The sequence below is a fragment of the Hydra viridissima genome, unplaced genomic scaffold (genome assembly GCF_058129835.1).
Source record: "Hydra viridissima isolate aposymbiotic clone 2 unplaced genomic scaffold, HvirCarnegie_v1 scaffold_15, whole genome shotgun sequence".
Taxonomy (NCBI): Eukaryota; Metazoa; Cnidaria; class Hydrozoa; order Anthoathecata; family Hydridae; genus Hydra; species Hydra viridissima.
In genome coordinates this window covers 5,567,782-5,589,371 of record NW_028324314.1, presented here as the reverse complement: position 1 = coordinate 5,589,371, position 21,590 = coordinate 5,567,782, and the positions used below count along the sequence as shown (strand labels likewise).

The following is a 21,590-nucleotide window of genomic DNA, read 5'->3' as shown; positions in this document are numbered from 1 at the left end:
AATTCTTCATAACTGTGACAAATTTTTTTCTTTATTGTATTTATATTCATTTTATGTATAAGTTATTTATCCTTAACTGTATATATTTCTGTTGTTAAACATAAAAATGGAAAATTCTATAATATTCATAAATTGGAAGTTTAGAGTAACATCGTAGATGGAGTAGTTCCGTGGACATGAAACCATTGTGCTTTAGGTAGTTACAAAACTAGTTGATATTTTGTATTATTTATTATATCTCTAGCTATACATGTACTAAAGTAGTTAAGTTGATGATCTCAATTTCTATATCATCCATCTGCGTTATTTCTTAAAATATAAAAAATGTCTAGCTATATAAAATAAACTTAAAACTTGATTCTATTGTTGTTATCTTTAATAACTAAAAGGAAATTAATGTGACTGGTTAGACTAGACCAAAAATTTTCAAAGAATCCGACAGACTCCTTAGGGCCTGTTTATATGGGCAAGGGCTAGCCCGTTTGCCGAGCTAGCCCGGAAAACGAGCCAGTTTTAAAATTGCATTTATATGAATTTTTGCCAAAAAAAAAAAAAAGATATCAAGGTCAGCCTGGCTTTTTTTAGCAGGGCTGGCCTCTGTATCGGTAAAATAATAACTTTAAAGATGGCGGCTAGAGACAAAAAAACACAATGCATTTTAACAATATGTTTAACTAGTACTATAACACAAACAATGTTTCTTAAAAGCCTAATTGTATTATATAAGCTTCACAAATTTAAATTTGATAGTTTTTTAAATATTATTCTTTTACGAAAACGATCACAATCACTTCAAAAGATGAAACAAGCAAGAGAGAGGCGCCTTAAAGAAAAAATCGTAGTTGCTGGTTTAAAACTGGCAGAACTGATTTATGGTGGCATAATATAATAACTGGTGTAGCTCCCATTGATTTATGGAAAAAAAGTTTTAGGCTTTCACGGTTTCTTTTCATGAATTTGGTTTCCGAGTTAAGCCCTTATTTATCTCCTGACCCTTTTTCGCCTAACTCTGAAGCTCTATCAGCAGATAAAAAAGTTGCTATTACTTTTTATTACTTAAAAGATACTGGATCTTTGGGAATGACTGCAAATACTTTTGGAGTTGCAGTATGCACTGCTTCTGCCGTTATAATTTCAGTTTGTAAGGCAATATCAAAGTATCTTGGGCCAGAGTATCTATTTCTTCCAAGAAATCAAACTGAAATGCGAAATGAAATTTATTATTTTACGCGGAAGCTTTCAATTTAAAAAATGTAAGAGTTTATACGCATGCGTACAAATTTATATAAGAAATTAAACAGCCCGTTTGCCGAGATCTCGGAAAAAAACAGTGAGATCTCGCTATCCGGGCTAGCTCGTTTATTCATATAAACGCAAAATAAAATGAAGTTAAAATATTGATGACGTCGATATCTCGGTAAACGGGCTGGCTCGGCAAACGAGCCAGCCCGCTTTCCATATAAACAGGCCCTTAGAATTTGGTATTAGGGCCTGCTTATATGGAAAGCGGGCTGGCTCGTTTGCTGAGCCAGCCCGTTTGCCGAGATATCGACGTCATCAATATTTTGACGTCATCAATATTTTTAGGGCCTGTTTTTATGGAAAGCGGGCTGGCTCGGCAAACGAGCCAGCCCGTTTGCCGAGATCTCGACGTCGTCCTTATTGCAACTTAACTTTATTTTGCGTTTACATGAATAAACGAACTAGCCCGGATCGCTATCCGGGCCAGCTTGTTTATTTATATAAACGCAAAATAAAATGAAGTTAAAATATTGATGACGACGATATCTCGGCAAACGGGCTGACTCGTTTGCCGAGCCAGCCCATTTGCCGAGATATCGACGTCATCAATATTTTAACTTCATTTTATTTTGCGTTTATATGAATAAACGAGCTAGTCCGGATAACGAGATCTCACTGTTTTTTGCCGAGATCTCGGCAAACGGGCTGGTTAATTTCTTATATAAATTTGTACGCATGCGTGTAAACTCTTACATTTTTTAAATTGAAAGCTTCCTCGTAAAATAATAAATTTAATAATAAAACTGACAACTTCCGTGTACTTAAGGTGGCTCATATAGAAAAAAAATTTTTTGAAAAAAAGCAATTCCAGTGGTTCATATATATTTAAGTTTGCTTTTGATAATATAGAAAACTAAAAATTTGAAAAAAAACTTTAAGTAAATTATATTTAAGACAAATTTTATCAAAATCACTGTTAAAAGGGGGAAAATCTGAAAAAATTCAAAACACTGTTTCTTGATCAATTTTTTTCGAAACTCAATAATTTTTTGTTTATAGCTTCTTTATATTATTATCATTCATTTCTACTAAAGCAAAAGAAAAATATTTAAAAAATCTCAAACTGGACACAATAATAAAAAAAACAAAAAACTATGCATTAAAAAAACAGGTGTTTGGGGTTCTAAAAGTTATAAAATTATTCTTAGTTAATTATTTTAGTACATCTGAAATCTTTATGATCAAGGAACATGTACTGAAAACTTCAGCCAAAAAGCTTTTCTCAATCATGAGATATCCAGTTTTAAAGTTGCAAAAAAAAGGAAAAACGAAAAGCTTGTGAAAACGAAAAACAAAGACAGAAACAAACAAAAAAATACTTGAAACAATTAAATCAACTTAAAAACCACCAGAAACATAAGCTTCAGCAACATTTTTGCTGTCAGAGCATGTTAAGCTACTTATAAGATCTTTAAGAATTTTAAAATTTACGAACAAAGAATAATTATCATCATCTTTTTTAGAAGTCTCATTCGAAGTTTTTGATATTTTTTGATAACGAAGTGAAGAAGATTTTAAAGTTTCTGTCACCTTGCTTGACTTGGTATACCGATTTCCTTTAAACTTAGATTTTTTCTTTCTTCCAAAATTCTGTTTACTGGACATTATCAATAATCTGATAAAAAATACAAGTAAAATGTTTTGAGATATCAATAGCTACTAAAACTTGAATCAAGCTGCACAGCACACTCTACAATACATGACAAATCAAAAGCCGTTTTATTTAGTTGCATATATTGTACAATATACAGACTTTATTTAGATATTTATTTCATATTTTACAATACATGACAAATCAAAAGCCGTTTTATTTAGTTGCATATATTGTACAATATACAGAATTTATTTAGATATTTATTTCATATTTTAAAATAAAAATACATAATTTGAAAAAAAAAAAATTTTTAATATTATTTAAAAATTTTCCGCTAAAAAGAAATTTTAATCATAAAAAATTAAACTTACCTATGAAAAATGTTATATTAAACTAATAGTAGTATTTTATGTAAGATGTATATATTTTCTAGAAGAATGATAAATTTTGCATTGAATGATATATTTTTACATTAAAAAAAAAATCAAATTTTTCTAAAAAAATGAGTTTTTTTTCTATATGAGCCACCTTAAAATTTTAGTTGTTTTACTTTTATCATTTACCAAAGATCCAGTATCTTTTAAGTAATATAAAGTAATAGCAACTTTTTTATCTGCTGATAGAGCTCTAGAGTTAGGCGAAAAAGGGTAAGGAGATAAATAAGGGCTTAACTCTGAAACCAAATTCATGAAAAGAAACCGTAAAAGCCTAAAATTTGTTTTCCATACATCAATGGGAGCTACACCAGTTATTATATTATGCCACCATAAATCAGTTCTGGGCGCTACTCGACTTTCTCCCCCCAATCCCCCAACCCCCCTAATTTTATGATTGATTCTGATAGAGAATTTTATGCTGATTCAGAGAAATATAAAAACATGGACCTGAAAATAATCGGAAAGTACTCTAATTTGAAGTCAAAGGTGTAAAAAATCCCACTAAAAACCCTAATATTCGCCATTTTTTAAAAATCTTTTTCAAAACGCTTTCAGTTTAAACGAAAATTAATTACTGTTGCATTGCGCAATAAGCGCCTCAGTTCCGCCAGTTTTAAACCAGCAACTACGATTTTTTGTTTTAAGGTTTCATCTTTTACTTGTTTCATCTTTTGAATTGATTGTGATCGATTTTCATCTCTTGCTTGTTTCATCTTTTGAATTAATTGTGATCGTTTTTGTTAAAGAATAATATTTAAAAAACTATCAAATTTAAATTTATAAGGCTTATATAACACAATTAGGCTTTTAAGAAGCATTATTTGTGCTATAATACCAGTTAAACATATTCTTAAAATGCAGTGTTTTTTTTTGTCGCTAGCCGCCATCTTTAAAGCTATTATTTTACCGATAAAGAGGCCAGCCCTGCTAAAAAAAGCCAGGCTGACCTTGATGTCATTTTTTTTTTTTTTGGCAAAAATTCATATAAATGCAATTTTAAAACTGGCTCGTTTTCCGGGCTAGCTCGGCAAACGGGCTAGCCCTTGTCCATATAAACAGGCCCTAAAAAAGCAATTATTTGGGTAATGACGCAAATTGCTGTTTTCGGGTTGAAAAAGTTTTTCGGAGAAGGATTCCAGTAAATTTTACATTACCTAAGTATTTAATGTACTTTAAAATTAGTTAACCGCAGAAATTTTAGAAGTCCAATTTTCAGCCATTTGGGGATAGCTAGTAAATTTTTCTAACACTTTGAATTGATCTAATGTTAACAGCAATTAAGACCAATAGGCCTAACTATATTATATATAAAATGTAACAAGCTGCTTATATTTTACCCATTTGTTGCAGACAATAGAAGCTAATCAGAAAACTAACATGTAAGGACTTGTTGATGAGTAGAAAAATGCTACGGTTAACTTCATTTTTTAGCATTTTTCAGAATTTTTCCAAAGTTGAGGAGGTTATAGTTTTTTTCTAATATGATACAAGTTAACAAAAATCACTATTTTTAAGACAGAAATATCCAGAAAAAAAGTTCTTGAAAAAATAAGTTACTTGTTGAAAGTTAGAAAAAAGTTAAAAGCCTTTAAAGTTGTCTATTTTTACCATTCGAGAAACCGAGGGGGGCCACTCAAGAGTGCTTATAAGGCTATAATTTCTAAACCGCTGCACTTGGAACTCTGAAATTGAAAATTCAACCTATTTACATAATGTAGATAATGATATGAAAAAATCAGGAAAATCAGAGATGGTTCCCCACAAAGTTTTTTTGAAATTGGTTGAAATATAATGATCTAACCCATTACTCGATTTATGAAAACTTACTTGTCTGTGCTACCTCCTGTGGAAGTGATTGTAGCGCTCAGTATCTCTTTACAACTACTCATAAACTGCTGATGTATTTAAGTTTGAGTGCATTAGTGCAAAAGTACATTCTCAAGAGTGTGTCCCACTCGAATTCGAACATCGATTGGCACTGAAATGCGTAGTATTAGAGAAGAAAAGTTGAAAGAGTTTGTAAGTGTAAGTATGTATTCTGTTTGTTTTGTTGAGATATTTTTGTGCCATTGTTCTGTAATATTTGATGTTGATACTCCATTAAAAACATTCATGAAGAACAAGCCTTCCACCACAAATAAATTCTTTATTGCCCATTAGGCAAATAGAGTCGCAACTGCAATTAGCTTAGGAGTGGGAACGCAATTTTCATTGTTGAACTCAACAACTACTCCATCAGTTACAAAGGTAAAGACTTGGACGAAAATGCTATGAAAATTAAGGACGTTTTTCATGAGCAATTCTGTTATAAAGAATCAAATCAGTTTCCTAGCAACCAAGATGTTGATTCTGAAACGTTGTCCGACGATGGTATGTCATTTTTTCTGTCTTTTAAAATATTATATATCTTAGAATATTTTCTTCTTTGTTTATTGTTTTGTTACATTTAGAAGTAGATTTTAACGTTTAACCATCTTCTAAAGCAGTAGCTTCTGCCGCAAAGATAAGGGTAGAGATTACGGGTAAGGCACTTTTGTTTTCACAGTTTTTTATATAGAATTTAAAAGTATTTCGTACATATCAAAAATTTTAGTATTTATTTTTACAAATGTTTTGTCCTATTAATGTTAACAATAGTCACATTTTTAAAAATTTCTGCTGATACTAATTAGGTCCAGAGATATTAAACACGAAAAAAGTTTCCTCAGCAAATGTGTTTGATAAGGCTTTTAACTCAGGTCCATTAATTAGAAATGAATAAAACAGAATAACACACATGTTGACGATTTGTTTGAAACAAACTTGTTAATAACACACTTGTTTGAAATCATCTGTGAACAATGTATAAAACTAAAGCTTGATAACTATATTACATATTACTTTTAATAGAAGCATCTTCAGAAGTTTTTTCTTCAGACAAAAAATAAATATTATAACCCAGAGTGTCAGAAGAAGAAAAAGAAAAATTAATGAGAGCTATCATTGAGATTTAGAATTATGAGCAAATACATAATAAATATGCCATATATATTCAGCTTTTAAAACATAAATTTACTTCTTTTTATTAGATTTCAACATCCCTACATTTGGTGAGTGGTACACACCTCAAGATCAAATAAGTACCAGAGAACAACGTTTTTGACGATTGCACTTATCAGGAAAAGACCCACAGTTAGAAGTTCAAGCGTGACTAATGCCGAGTGGAAAACTTGCGAGGTGGAATTTTCAGACCGAGAAAATATGAACCGGTTGGACGAGAAAACTCCTTGGCAAGAGTTGCGGTGCGTTCTTCAAAATATGCAAACAAAATATCACAAAAACGATAGCAAAATTAAAGAAGCGTTTGTTAATTACATCACGGAAGCGAGAACGTTATGGCCTTCATATGCTTGGAGAAAACTTAATCATTTTCTTGTGTAAATAATTCGTTTTTATTTTCTGTAAAAAGTTGTTATACTTGAGTTTTGTTGTATTGAAAATAAACTCTTCTGCAACATTTGATTAACTATATTTTTAATTTGTTAAACAAAACATTACATTTTAAGTTTTATACACAGTGAACATTCTTTAATTAACACGCAAATACCCTAAAATATCCCTGACACCTATTCCTAGCCCTAATCAAACCCTAACCCCAACAGTAAAAGCCTCATTTAAAAAAAACTCTATTTGATTGAAAATAACACATATTATTCATTAAAGCACTTTGAAGACATACACTAACCCTAATCTCAAAAGGTTTCTTGACGGATAAAAATTGGATAAAAAGGCGGAAAAACCAGTCTTTCTAAAAACCAGTTGTCCGCTAAAATGTCCCATTTAGCCTTTCCGCTAGGAAACTTTGTTATTGTCGGCTAGAAAACACAGCGGAACCACTAAGTCGGCTAAACGCCACTATGCGTCTTAAGGAAATCAATTAGATGTTAAAATTATACCTCTCTAACCCTAAAATCTATCAAAGTCGATCATGAAATCGGAGGGGGAAAAACATTGTTTTGACCTGAGTAGTGAAAGTTTTTAAAAGCTTTTTTTCTTTTTTTTACACAGACAACTCGGTCCTGCTTGTTCACTTATTGAGAAACCTAAGAAGAGAGAAAGACAAGAATTATCTTGCATATAGTTCATACAATAACACTGAGCCTTAGCTATTTTCTCGTTTCTTTTACCTGACAAAACATAGCCCACAGATTCATCAGTTGTTTTCATGTTAAAGTTTGCTATCAACTTACCTAAAAATTTTAAAAAGGTAAAGAAAATTATGTCATTGAAAGCTGGTTAAAAAGTTCTATCAACTACCAAAGCTGTTTGTCAAGTGCTAAATCTATATATTTACTATTGTCTTCACCCTTTTTAGTAGAGTTTTTCGCAGAAAACCTCTGGCAAGGTATATCTAAATACAAAAGAATTTTTTAAATAACAATTAAGTTTTATGATCACGTGCAATTTTCTGTGACTAAGTTAAGTACCTATTATACGATCAGCAGATGGCTCTTGTGAAGAGCTGATTTTTTCAAGAGCTTAACCTGTCCCTTTCTCCAAAAACACGTTCAATGTCATTCAATATTTTTTTCTCGAAAGACTCAAGACATTTGGAGAAGATGTAAACAACTTAACATCAAGCCTTTCAGAGAACTTGGCAGTAAATCGTTCTGTTGGATAGAAAAACTGATCCCCAACATAATTCATTCTAAAAAGTTTCTTCATTTACGTTTCCCTCCAAATATCTTGATTCGCGAGGGCGTTTATTGTCAGGATCATCAATTAGGTTAATCTAAGAGATTGGAGAGGGCGTTGAACTTTTGACAGCTTCTTTGATGGGAGTACATAAATCCTACATCGGTAGAACACCAGCAGCAGGTTTAGTTGCAGTTGTTTTTGCGACCTTCGGAGCTTTTGTGAAAAGCTCTGGGTGTTCTCGGTATGTTGTCTTCATCAGTATTGCCATTAATAGAACTTCTTTCCGAAGAAGTGAGGATTATAATTAAACACTTCATTATCAATTAATAATTGAGTAAAAGTAAATAGAGAATAAAATTTTGTTTAATAATAATGATTAAAAAACTAATTAGAATAGCCAAATACCGGTATTTGAACTTTTAATATGAATATTTAATACCGAAAAAAATTAACCAATATACCGGCATTGAGTTCCCTTATTCGATCATAAAAAGGTCATCTCTAAAAAATTTAGAATAAAAAAAGGTTTTCAGCATTTTCTTGATTCTTTGTACTGAAAAAATACGAAGAGTTTTGCAAATTATTTTTTGATTTTACAAACCGGAAAACAATGCTTGATTTTGTCCAACATTAAGAAATTGTGTAAAAGGATACCATTTTGATGATATCTTTTATCAACTTGTAATTAAAGGTTTGATTTTTGCTTTTTTATATAAAATATTTTTATATTCATATAAAAAATTATATATTCATTTTTTATATCCATGATAATTTAGTTATTTTCAATTTTTATTTTAAAATCTATTACATTGGCTTTAAACCAAAAGCATACCTAAGTCGTTCAAACATCAAAAAAGTGACAACGGTATGTGGGCCTAAACGCATCCAGTTTGGCATAAAACCTTTATAAAACCCTAAAACCCCTTCGGTTTTAAGTATTTTTAAAAAGCATGTTGAAGTTGATGCATAAACTAAGCCTTTGTTCATCGTGACTTTTTCACTCATTATTCGTGTTTTGATGACGTCTATGGGATTTGTCATGAAAGCAGTGACAAATCCAGAGAACATGGATGCTATAAAGTGCAACTTCAACCCATCTTCCATGATATTGTTTCTTAAGATTAAACATTTAGTGTGGTCATATGTTGGTATCTGAGATGCTGTCAATATTGAAGCACGAATTACGGTTGGAACAACACCTTTCCATAATCCACTTATACCCTCTGTTTGTGCAATATCTCGAAACGCTGTAAATGTACTTTTGTAACGAGGTTTTTGGCCTAAAAAATTTTAATGTTTTTGAAAATTTCATTTTAATTTAATGAAGTTCTGAAAATGGACTTTGGAATTAACTAACCTAGCTGAAGTGTCCCTTCTGCTTGCATTCTGATTTTCACAACGTCTGTAGGATTGCATATGGCACTACTTATACCTCCAACTACTGCACCTGCAACGAGTTTTTTCCATAAGGGTGCATATACTGAGGATGCTCCAAGGATGTTTTTAGCAGGTTCATAAGACCCTAATCTGAGGGTACTATAAGTGCCATCTCGCATAACAGAGGGAACAACGCTAATAAATGTTGTATTAAAATATTTTAGCAAAAAATATTTCTAAATCTTTAAGTTTTAAAAAACCTTTCATTTAAGAAAATTTCACCTTACATGTAACAAAAATTCACCCATCATGTAAGAAAAACTCACCCTTTATATAAGCCTTTAAATCCTTCTTCTCTGACGATCAAAATGGCTCCTCTTACAAGTCCTTTATACTTACGATTGGCAAAAATATTTTTATTTTCTGAAAGTGCGTTATCCAGTTGTATACGAACCTTTACAACATCAACAGGGTTGGTAACTAAACGTTAAAATATTCTTATAGTAAAAAACTCAATTAGACATTGAAATTTTTTATTCTTTTATTCAAACTAGCAAAATATCATCATCGTTGTTATTATTGCTAACGTAAAAAACCCATTCTTTTAAAATCTAATACCACCTACGTAGAAAATATTAACATTTTATAACATGGTTTAATGAGTACCACAATAAATCCAGCATACTATAGATAAAATCTAGTAGATTATACATTAAACCCAGTAAATTATTCATAAAATCCAGTAGATTATTCGTAAAATCCAGTAGTTCATACATTAAATCTAGTAGTTTATACATTAAATCCAGTAGCTTACACATTAAAATCAGTAGATAAGATAAAATCCAATAGATTATACTTAACCGCCGTTATTGATGACGTTTTTAAAAAAATTCATGAACTTTTGCTACAGTAAAAAAAACTTTAAAGTATCTCATGCAATATCTCGCGCATACACTTTTGTAGGCCAAATCGTAATTTAGAAACACGTATTTTGACAACGGAATCTGTGCAAAAAAAATTCAAATTGTGAACTTACTGAACGCAGCAGATGACACCGCGAGTGCTGAACAGAAGTATCGAATGAAATTCTCCTGTCTTTTATGAATTGGAGAAGGGTCGTCCAACGGAAAAACCATTTCAATGTTCTTTCTGAAAGCAAACTTTTAAAAAGTGAAAAAAAAATCAATATTTTATAAAATTAATAATTACAAATTATTTATTCGAGAAACTTGAAAAATTCTTAATTTTGCGAGAAAAACAAAAGCAGTTAACAAATAGTGACTATGATATATTAAACTTTGTTAATGTAGCAAACGCATCGCGTTTTGAACTGTCAAATATCTTTTAGTCAGGTCACCATTTTATGGCAAAGAATTTTTAAATGTTGAAGAATAAAAACCACGCCGTAAAACTTTAAAAATTATTGCAATTGTTTTTATATACTATATACATTTTTTTGTAAATGGATATATTTTATAAATCCATATAACTTGTAATAAACTTTATCTTTTTTAAAATAAAGATATCTGACATTTCATAGCTAAAAAGTTTTCACGACTTCTATTTACTCTTTGCCTTATGATTTTCAAATTTTTTAAGCTTTTAAGGAGTGCTAAAATAAATAACATTTGTCACTCGACAGTTATCTAAATAATGATTTGAAATTATATTTGATAAATTCAGAAATAACTCGAATCTGAACCGCATTATTTTAAGTTTTTTGAGAAAATTTTTATGTTTCAATTTAAAAATTTAAAATAGCAACAAAAAACAATGAAACTTTGTTGTATGAAGAGAATCGCTGTCCGCAGATGAAAACCAAACTTTGTTAAATGCCAAGAGTTGTTTTCCGTAGTAACAAACAACGAAACCTTAAACAAAAAAAAAAAAAAAAAAAGAAAGAAATACCAGACTTAAATAGTAAAACATTGCTGCTATCTCTAGCAAATATCTGCATTTTTGCAGAGGCTGAAAATTGAGAAGCAGAATTAGAATTTGTCAAGCATAACATTTAGAACTGAATGTATTCTTAATATTAATTGATATTATTAGTAAAATAATTAAAATTAATATTTTAAAAGCTAAGCAGTTGTATTTCATGCAGCAAAACACTTCGATGTACAAAAGAAAATCAACACTTAATAAAATCCTAACAGTGTACTAATTTGTTTCAGTTTGTCTTTGATTTCATTTTCAAATATTAAAAAGATATTTCTTACTGATTCATCTTCCATTGCTCAATTACTTTCGTGATTCCAGCTACCTTCCAATCATTAGCTATTTATCTTAACCTTTCTGGGAGCTGAGATCATCGTAAAGCTCAACAACCCATCACAACTTTGATGTCTTGACAACGTTGTTAAGGGATTAGGTAATCTCTCCACTAAACAACTCTGTTTCTGTTTTACGAAAGATTTGGCTGCTCATTTATTGTTAAACTCGGGTCATGAAGATAATATTTTCTTTCAACTTTTTTTGCAAAGATTTTGTGGTTTTTGTGAATTCAAGCAAAATTCGTAAAAATTTCTTTCCTTAAGTTTTAATGGAACGAAAATGTTTCTGTAAAAAAAAAAAAAGCAAGATATTGCTGAAATGGAGAATTGTTATTACGGAAGATAAAAATCTACTCTTATAATTTGAGTGGAATATTCATTTATCCAATTTCAGATGGTACATTAGAAAATGAATAGACGTCTACTTCACTCATATGAAGCATCCCAAAGTCCCACATAGGTGGATTAACTGTCAAACAAGAATCACGTAGTTGGGCAATCGATGATTGACGAGCAATTTTTCGTATCCAATTTAGATTAGATTATTCTACAGGAGTTCAATTCAAAGATCATTTATAGTCTATTCAAACTGATCTTCAATGAGCTATCTCATTTCAGGCCGCACAAAAATTCCCTCTGTAATCTTGGCCTCATTCGATGCAAGAACTTATGAATTAGATATTTAAATACTTCACTTTTTTTTATCAATGATCCTCACTTGATGCTTACTAAGATTGTCTTGTCAGTCAAATTTGTCAGTATTAAATTTGAGCAACGTGTCATTAAAATAACACTCTGAATAAAACTTGTAATTATATAAATAAAAACAAATTTGGTAAGTGAAAGGCAGAAACCTTTGATTTCCAATTAGCTATTGCCACTAGAAACAGTTTAAAACAAATCTTGTCTTTGATTTTTCCTTTGTTTTACAGTGTTGTGTAAACACTGATGCGTATATTAGCTACGCAGCTACCACACAGCTGCACCATCGATTTTAAACAGTTTGCCAATATGTAGTTAAACTAAAATAAAGTGATAAACTTAAAAATACTATCTTTTAATGGTTTGGTTAAAGCTTAGACATTTATCTATCATACCACATGATGTACAAAACTGTAAAAATTTGCAATTTTTCGTACCTCATGTGGTATGAAATGTAAAATTTGAACGTTAAAATTTTTAAACGATGAAGAAACTGAGAACATTTTTTTGCTAGAAACACACACAAAAAAAACTAAGTTTCTTTTTAAAACTTTGAAAGTATTTTCACTTATAAGTTTGGGTCACTTAACTTTTCTAGCGTGAAAAAAAGTTAATTTTTCTCTCGGAATGGCCATCTGTATTATTGATATTACTGTAAAATATTCCTCAAGGTTTCACAATCTGGAGGCTGGATATATTTTTAAAATTAGTTCGAAACTTCACAATCAAATGGGTTTCAACCCAACTCTGTTTCTAAGCCGCTCAAATATTAAGAATGATATAGTTGTATGAGGGCCTATTCGTACCCAATTTGGAACCAATCCTTTATAAAAACCTAAAAGACCTTCAGTTCTTAAGATTTTTACAAAGCACGAATATGTCGATGTATAAACCAAGTGTTTATTCCGCACAATGTTTTCGTTCATCATTCGTGTTTTTATTACATCAACAGGACTGGTTATAAATGCTGTTATCAGCCCGGCTGTGACAGACGCTATTATATGCAACTTGAAGCCTTCTTCCATGAAATTGTTTCTTAATAGGATACATTTGCTATGATCATAAGACGGTATTTGAGACGCAGTAAGAATTGCAGCTCGCAAAACGGTAGGTCCCACACCTCTCCACATCCCCAAAATACCTTCATTAGAGAAGATATCTTGAAATGCTGCTAAAGTGTGACGATAGCGAACTATTTCACCTAAAAAAATATTAAGCATAAAATATCAAAAAAACATTAATATATTTTTCTTCAGTTAAAATCTTAAAGAAATAGTTACCAGACTTTCCTGATTGAAAATTCGTTTTAAAAAATTTAGTTACCAGGTTTTAGCTCTTCTTGAGCTTGCATTCTTATCTTTACTAAATCAGTTGGATTAGCAATCGCACTACCTATTGCACCAACAATTGCTCCAGCAAGTATCTTTTTCCATAATGGAGCGTATATGGAAGATGCTCCTAGTTTATCTTTGACTGGTTCATATGCACCTAATCTAAATGTGCTATAAATACTTTCTCGCATTATTGATGCAGTAACCCTACGAAAAAGATAATTTTCTGAACGAAAGAGTTGAAAAACTTGAAAATTGATGGCAGAAAAAACTAAAATTACAAAATGTAGTTTCAGATAATCAAAAACAACTCACCCTTTGTACAACCCTCCAAATCCTTCATTCTTAACAATATATATTGCACTCCTAACAAAACCTTTGTACTTTCGTTTTGAAAATATATTTTTAGTCTCAGAAAGTTGGTTGTCTAATTGAAGGCGAATTTTAATAACATCAATAGGATTGGTTACTAAATATAAATGAAATAACATATTTTACACTTTATAAAATTTTAGTTCCAACTAAACACTAATAAATAAAAATATAGTAAGAGCCCCGATTAATCAAACATAATGCTAATATTTTTGATTAAGATTACTTAAGCCATTACTAAACTCAAATATTCGATACAATCGAAAGGTTAGCTTTGCAGATTAAGCTGTATTTAATTTTGTAAATGCATAGCCGTGCCGTACTACAGCAGGGGCGGATCCAGAAATTTGTTACATTGCCGAATTTCTGGAGATAACCAAACATTCTCTTCCATCGTTTCTCCTCATTCAATCAGCATTTCATATTTTAAGGAAACAGAACTTTCTTGACCTACTGCTTGATCTTCCTTTATGACTAATCTTCTATTTTCACAAAAAGATTCTGTAACTTACAAAATCAAGAGGGGAAAAACGATCAAATAGAACTATTTTAAAAAGACTAAAACCAAGCTGAAAACTTTTGAAAAACAAAAAAGTTTATGAATTTTATAAACAAAAACTTAACAAGGAAACACTGTAAAATAATCCAGTTCTTTTTAATAAGTTGTTCAGTTTTGTTGATCATTGTACCACCAGTGCTGATACTTGGATTGATCTTTGTATCATTTGTGCTGCCTTAAATGTGTCATTAAAAAAGTGTTTAGAATTATGTTAAAGCCTGCTGCGTTTTCTTATTTACTATTTTCTTTATTTATTGCATATGTTATTAAAAACCAAAAATTATTTGGTCTTTAATATTTTTTTCTCACAATTAGAAAAAAAAACTTCAAAACTATTTTCAGAGAGATTGTTAAAAGTTGAAATTGATTAAAACGGTTTAAATATGCTGTTAAAAATACCTTTAAAATAAGTTCAGAAACCATTCATTAAAAATAGAAAGAAAAAAAAGATTAAACACTAAAAAAAAACCCTGATCAAAAATATGTAAGATTTTTCAGTAACATAAACGAGTTATGTCTGCCTGCATGCTGATCATACCTTAAGTAAAAAAAAAATTTTACAAAGTTTTTTTAATTGCCATACTCATATTAAACATCAACAACACTGATTTGGAAAGATAAACACCATTTTCAAGGAGATCTATAAAAGAAATTTTACAATAAGAAAATAATAAAAAAAAAAAAAAGGAGCCCATTATTTAACTGATAAATCCATTCAGCTAAAAAGCAAGAGGTTTTATTAGCTCACAAAAATGTTGGCAACATAAATAAAAATCTAACTTGAAATTTTACATTTAACCATTAAAGCAAAGACTTTTCAACAAATAATGAAATCTTCCCAACTTGAAAACAATTTCTTTTTCAAAGAAACTCTTACTAGGCTCTTCAAATTGTTTAAAAAAAGTCATTTTTTATGAGCTGTAAGATCTCAGAATTTACTCACTTGTGATTGCACAAGTAGTTCATCCATCACACCACGTATGATATCATTTTAAAATCATCATCAGTATGATATCATTTTAAAATCACATAGTATGATATCATTTTAAAAGGCATTTTGAACAAAAAAAAATCTATTTTGTAATATTACGTAGATCATGGGGTCTAAATAATCTTTCTGTAAATAAGTGCATTAAGATATTTTATAAAACTTTAGGCTCCAAATGACATATCCACCTATGGATCCGCCCCTTTAAATAATTGCTGTGAGAAGTATGTATTTAGATATTTACTGTGAAACAAAGTTAATTTTACTTAAATGATCACTTTCTTTGTGGTACTTTTTATTAGAAAATATATTTTATTTAAAATAGTATAAAATATACACACCAAAACAAAGATTATATATATATATATATATATATATATATATATATATATATATATATATATATATATATATATATATATATATATATATATATATATATATATATATATATATATATATATATATATTAGGATGACAAAAAATGGCTCAAAAATTTTTTTTTTAAAAGCCAGTCTTACCCTCCAAAAAGTCAATAAGTTTCTTTGTTATTACCTGACTCTACTTAAAAAAATCCAAAATGTTTAATAAATTCTTAGGGGTCCCTCAAAGTCCTCAAATTTTCATGAAAATCTTCAAATTTATACAACATAATGCCCATATTGCCTGGTTTTGGTAAAATCAATTAATGATTACTTTTACAGTAACTATACAAATGTTTCATTTGTCATTTGACAATGTAGTCACTAAAAGCCATGAGTTTACAGACACTTAGTATTCTTTTAATTTTTAAAATGATTATTTATGGATTAGCATGAAAACTGCAGCAGGAATAAAACTTGTTAGGTATTTTTTATGGTTTACATTCTATATTGAAGATAGTTTTGTTTAATGCATAAATTATACAAAGACCTACAAATGCAAGCATATGAATATCCTCTACAATACATCATCTCAGAAAAAAATACTTCAAAGATTATGTACGTGTATTTTATACAAAGCTTTTTATGTTTAATAGCTGAAGGATTGACTATTTATAACTTTTCAAAAAATAATTATTTTAAAGTTACTCTATTTTTTCAGAGCTAAAAATTAACAATATAAATGATAAAGAAGGGTATTCAATTGGTTTAGAAAATAAAGAAAGTTGTCACAAACAAATGTGAAAACCAAAGATTATGTAAATTTTCAATTCTTAATGAGGTAGAAAAAGACTTTAAAACTAGTCAATCTGGGATCGAAATGGATGTAAATACAATGGTTTGCCTATACCACGAACATATTTACTTGAAGTGTTACTTCACAATCCACATAACTAGCTGTGATCCATATAATTCACACAATGGAAAAAGAAGATAAGGTGTAAATAATTAATCATGAAACTTTTTTTAAACTTTATTGTAATTGTAGGTAGAGAGATTTTTTTGTGAAATATATGAATATGCGTGATATTTGAAAATTTAAGTTTTACTCATGTTTTTCTAGAAGGATGTAAAGAAATTAACATTCAGCTGGTAAATTGAAAAAACTGATATTCGTTATTTCAGCATGTTAAAAATATATTTTAGGAAATAGAAACTGCTCATTATATTTCAGATGGGTGTGCTGATCAATATAAAAACTGCAAAAACTTCATAAATGTCTGCAACCATGAACAAGATTTTGATATGAAATCTTTTGGCCTTGTTTTGTAGCAAGTCACAGTAAATAACTGTGTGATGGTATATTAGTTGGACTGTGAAAAGACTAACTTCAATTGCTAGCCTTCATAGAACAACAAATAACCATAAACTTACAGCATCTTCAATGTTTGATTTTTGCCAAAATAAAACCAGGTATTAGTTTTTATTACATATCTAAGGAAACAAACATGGTAATCCAAATTGAAATGGAACAAAAGTAAATAATTGCAAAAGCCTTACCAGGCACTAGCAGCTATCACAATTTTACTCCTATGAATAACATAAAAAGCAGAACTAAACTTTTATGAACAATTGGAATATTCACATGTTTTTAATTTCCAAACTTCAGAGCTTGTGACTACAAATTTTATTGTTAGTTCTTTTTTTTCTAATATTATATACAAACTGTTAGAATCAAGAATGATTTAAGGGAATATTTAAATCAATATTTCTTAGAGAAACTCTTCCTAGGCAACAATACTTTAATGTTTTAGGTGCATTCTACCACACTACATAAGAATTTATATGTTCCAAAAACAATTTAAGATTATTGCAAAAGAAAAATCATCTTTGGAATTTGATGCACTTTAAATCCTTCTCTATATCACCATAGTTTTCTTGTTCATTTGCAGCTGCTAATGACTTGTTATTGCTGAAAAAATTTAATCATGGTAAAGATTAGACATAATGGTTTTTGAAAGCAGTGACTGCATTAAAACCTAACTTATTACAGTTTTTTTCTTAAGTAATATAGATCACATAAAACAAAACATAAATGATCAGAAAACTAAAAAGAGAACCAGATGAGAAAAACATGAACAGATTGGGAAACCTAAATATCTATTTAAAAATGACTGAAAAAGAATTGATGCCAAAAACATTAAAATTCTTTCAAAGTTTGGAGATTGACAGACTTTGCTTAATAATGATCCATTAATCTGGAACACAAGACATTTACAAATAGACTAAAAATGCAGTGAATAGTTTACAACAGCAAATTTTGATGTTAAGAATGTTGGAGCCTTAATCACACAGTATAATGAAATACTGACCAAGGATGAGGAGAAAAATTCTACCATAGGTTGTGCAACAACATAGAGAAAAAGAAATTTTTGAAAGAAATGCCAATAGAGTACTCCAATAAACTGACTTTTTTGCAATATTACTTTAACTGTCACAACATACTTGTTATATTTGCCTTATAAAATGTTTTTCTTGGCAATAATATGTGTTACAAAAAGTATACTAAATTTGTGTTACAAAGTTATTGAGTTTCCCCTAAATATCACTTTCAAAGGCTGGGAACTTTAATTAATTTTCGATTAGATTAATTTTGATAATATTAGAGGGTAAGACTTTCATATTTTAAAATTTTATTCTATACACACACACACACACACACACACACACACACACACACACACACACACACACACACACACACACACACACACACACACACACACACACACACACACACACACACACACACACACACACACACACACACACACACACACACATATATATATATATATATATATCTGTGTGTGTGTGTGGCTGATAGTAATAGGTCATGGAATTAAATAGGTTAACCAATCATTTTTTAATTATTACTGTCTCGCAGCAATATAATAATTTTTAAAGGAGAAACTTACAGAAACCAGCACTTATGCAAGCTACACCAGAGCAAAAGAAACGTGCAAGATTCTCGTACTCTAACTTTTTGTCAATATTAATAGCTGACTCTGTGGTAGGTAGAAGAGCCATATTAAAAGCAACTACCCATAGTTATGTTTGTAGTACAAAGTTACTTTGCTAAAGAGGTGCGAGACTAAAACTACAAAATTATCAAGTACGTCTATAAGTTTTGATTGTCAGAGATTTCTTTTCCGATGCGTTTTTCTTAATTGAATAGTCGCAAATTAGCTAAATCGTGTTCTTCAAGAAAACAATGAGCACGATGCGTACGCTCTATTAGTTGGCCCTTTATTTGAGGACTTTATGCCCTTCTTACTTAAAGCTTGGTTTTCAATAGATGTAGGAATGTCGTACAACAGTTCCACAACAACTTTGTTTTATAATGGAAACATTTTCTAGTGTAAGTTGCACAACTTAACGTTGGTTGTACAACAAATTTTATGTTGTACAACTGCAGTTGTGAGTTTTGAAAAAAATCTATTTCTGCAACAGTATTTTGTTTTTTGTGCAAAACGCGCAGCTTATCTTTTTAATCGCCATTGTGAGGAATTATTTTAACCTCCCCTGAGACACTAACGAGTCATTACTTTCTTTATGAACTTGACAATATTTTTCCCATCTGACTGCGAATCATACAATTTACAAACTCCAAAGTAGTACAACCGCCTTATTTTAACACATTGAATACATTAAGACCATACATACATTAACAACTACATACATTAATACCTACACACATTAGCACCTACATACATTAACACCTACACACACGCAAATTGCATCTTGAAGACGTTATTCACAACACCATAATTTACAAAGCATGGCGACAGCTCCATTTTGTGTGTTAGAAAAAATCTCTAATGCAGATTTTATGAACGAAGTTCAAAAGTTTCCAGTTTTGTATGACAAGTTTGATAAGGAATTTAAAGACAAATGGAAAAAGAAAAATGCATGGGAAAAAATTGGTTGTCTGTCTAACTTCTCTGCAAATCAAGCGGAAGAAAAGTATAAAAGCATTCGAAGTAGTTATGAAAGGTGGCTGAAATCAAAATGAAATATCCCATCAGGTTCTGGAAGGAATTCAGTTCCACCTCAGTTTCTTCAGCTCGATTGGCTAAATACTTTTATTGAACATAGTAAAACAACATCGAATATTTGTTCACCTTATGATTCTAGATTAGAAACAACGAATTTGGAGGAAAACGTTGAGGTGGTTTGTGAGCAAGTTGAAAATATTCATCATCCATTGAACAAGGAGATAAATAATCATTTATCTGAAGATGTGACTGAAAAAAACGATTATGTTAATTCTTGTGTGCAAGTAGAGTCAAGTGAATCGACAATTCATACTAATAACATAACTAAAAGAAAAAGAAAAATATTAGATTCTGATGATTTACTTGACAAAACTTTAGTGAAAACATTAAAAATGATTTAATCCAATATTGAAAATCCGACTGAAGAAGAGCAGGATGAAGATTATTTATGAAACCATTAATTCCACAGCTAAAGCTATTAAACCACTATTCCAAGGCCTCGGCTAAAGTTCAAATACAAGCACTTCTCAAAATAGAGTTTTCAGATAAAGATGATACAATCAAGTCTCTCTGTTTAACCTATTAATGTGAATAAAAATTGTAAATATTACATTCTAGCTTATCATTTTGTTAAACCAACTGATGTGAAAAACTACACATTCTGTAAAATCCTTTGTAGTTGTAAAAAGAAGAACCTGATTTTGCAGGAGCCTCAATGCGTACATGTTTTCCATCAATAGATCTTATGCACTGTGGAAAGTTCTTATTCTGATTAAACTCTTTAATGATGTTTTGCCATTCTTTTATGTCATTTGGGGCTCTTAGAAATATTTTTTTGAGAACTTCCCATATAGCACAACAAGTTTCTTCGATTATATTACAAACTGTAGCTCTCCCAACTCGAAAACAAAAGGACTGAGTTTGTTGTGATTCTCCTGTAGCCAGGTATCGAATTGTAATAGTTAATCTTTGCGATGGACAAGACTCTCCACTGGGACAATACTTTTTCGTTAATGAAGATCCGATTAATGAGAAAGGGGGTTCAAGTCTGAACACCTTTTCTCATTAATCGTATCTTCAAGTTCAAATTTTACGTTTCTTGGTACATTAAGCACGTAAAAAACATAAAGAATTGAGTGTTTCATCATTTAACCTTGACCTTAGTTTAGTGACAAATAGACCACTTGCAGAAAATGACCTTTCAGCCTCCACACTTGTTACTTGGATTGACTTTAAAGCCGTGTACAACAAATCTAAGTTGCTTGTTCGTTTTTTTGTAAGCTCAATTACACATTAGTTTTAAAGTTGATTCTATTTTTTGTTTGTTTGGTGAAACCCCTTTGACTATCCCTCTAATGGAGAACTCGAGCTCTTCTGACAAATAAATTGCTGTACTTGTTCCTGACTAGTTTCATGATCTGACAAGTTTTCCTCATCTATTGAATCACTTCTCTTTTGCTCAAACAAACGATTAAACAAATTTGATGCATTAGTAGCAATTGCATTCCTCTTTGGCATGGAATTTTTGAAAATGTCATGATTGCTCCATTAATGACAT

General features: G+C 30.3%; 2 protein-coding genes and 1 pseudogene across 8 annotated transcripts; 1 reads left to right on the top strand and 2 right to left on the bottom strand.

Moving 5' to 3' along the window:
• Positions 1-8,786: 8,786 nt before the first annotated feature.
• On the bottom strand, positions 8,787-12,620 carry LOC145193429 (mitochondrial substrate carrier family protein ucpB-like). 2 transcript variants are annotated; one of them, XM_090073438.1, is made up of 6 exons: positions 11,607-11,651; positions 11,168-11,258; positions 10,424-10,536; positions 9,714-9,867; positions 9,368-9,582; positions 8,787-9,290 (listed from the first exon to the last, which is right to left on the bottom strand). In XM_090073438.1, exons 3-6 carry the CDS (start codon positions 10,521-10,523, stop codon positions 8,815-8,817), a joined length of 945 nt encoding a protein of 314 aa, XP_089929564.1. In that variant the 5' UTR covers positions 10,524-10,536; positions 11,168-11,258; positions 11,607-11,651; the 3' UTR covers positions 8,787-8,814. The 2 variants fall into 2 exon arrangements, with proteins under 2 accessions (XP_089929564.1, XP_089929565.1); XM_090073439.1 differs by lacking the exons at positions 11,168-11,258; positions 11,607-11,651 and adding an exon at positions 12,515-12,620.
• Positions 11,925-19,648, bottom strand: LOC149878364 (mitochondrial substrate carrier family protein ucpB-like). Of its 6 annotated transcripts, XR_016447730.1 has the most exons (6): positions 18,953-19,551; positions 15,208-15,264; positions 14,009-14,162; positions 13,686-13,900; positions 12,953-13,563; positions 11,925-12,682 (listed from the first exon to the last, which is right to left on the bottom strand). XR_016447730.1 is itself a non-coding variant. In XM_090073437.1 (5 exons), exons 3-5 carry the CDS (start codon positions 14,182-14,184, stop codon positions 13,088-13,090), a joined length of 867 nt encoding a protein of 288 aa, XP_089929563.1. In that variant the 5' UTR covers positions 14,185-14,799; positions 15,208-15,264; positions 18,953-19,448; the 3' UTR covers positions 12,020-13,087. The 6 variants fall into 6 exon arrangements, 4 of the variants coding, with proteins under 4 accessions (XP_089929561.1, XP_089929563.1, XP_089929560.1 ...); XR_016447731.1 differs by lacking the exon at positions 15,208-15,264 and having other exon boundaries at positions 18,953-19,561; XM_090073437.1 differs by having other exon boundaries at positions 12,020-13,563; positions 14,009-14,799; positions 18,953-19,448.
• Positions 19,649-19,815: 167 nt separating this feature from the next.
• Positions 19,816-20,618, top strand: LOC149878363 (uncharacterized; annotated as a pseudogene).
• Positions 20,619-21,590: the final 972 nt, after the last annotated feature.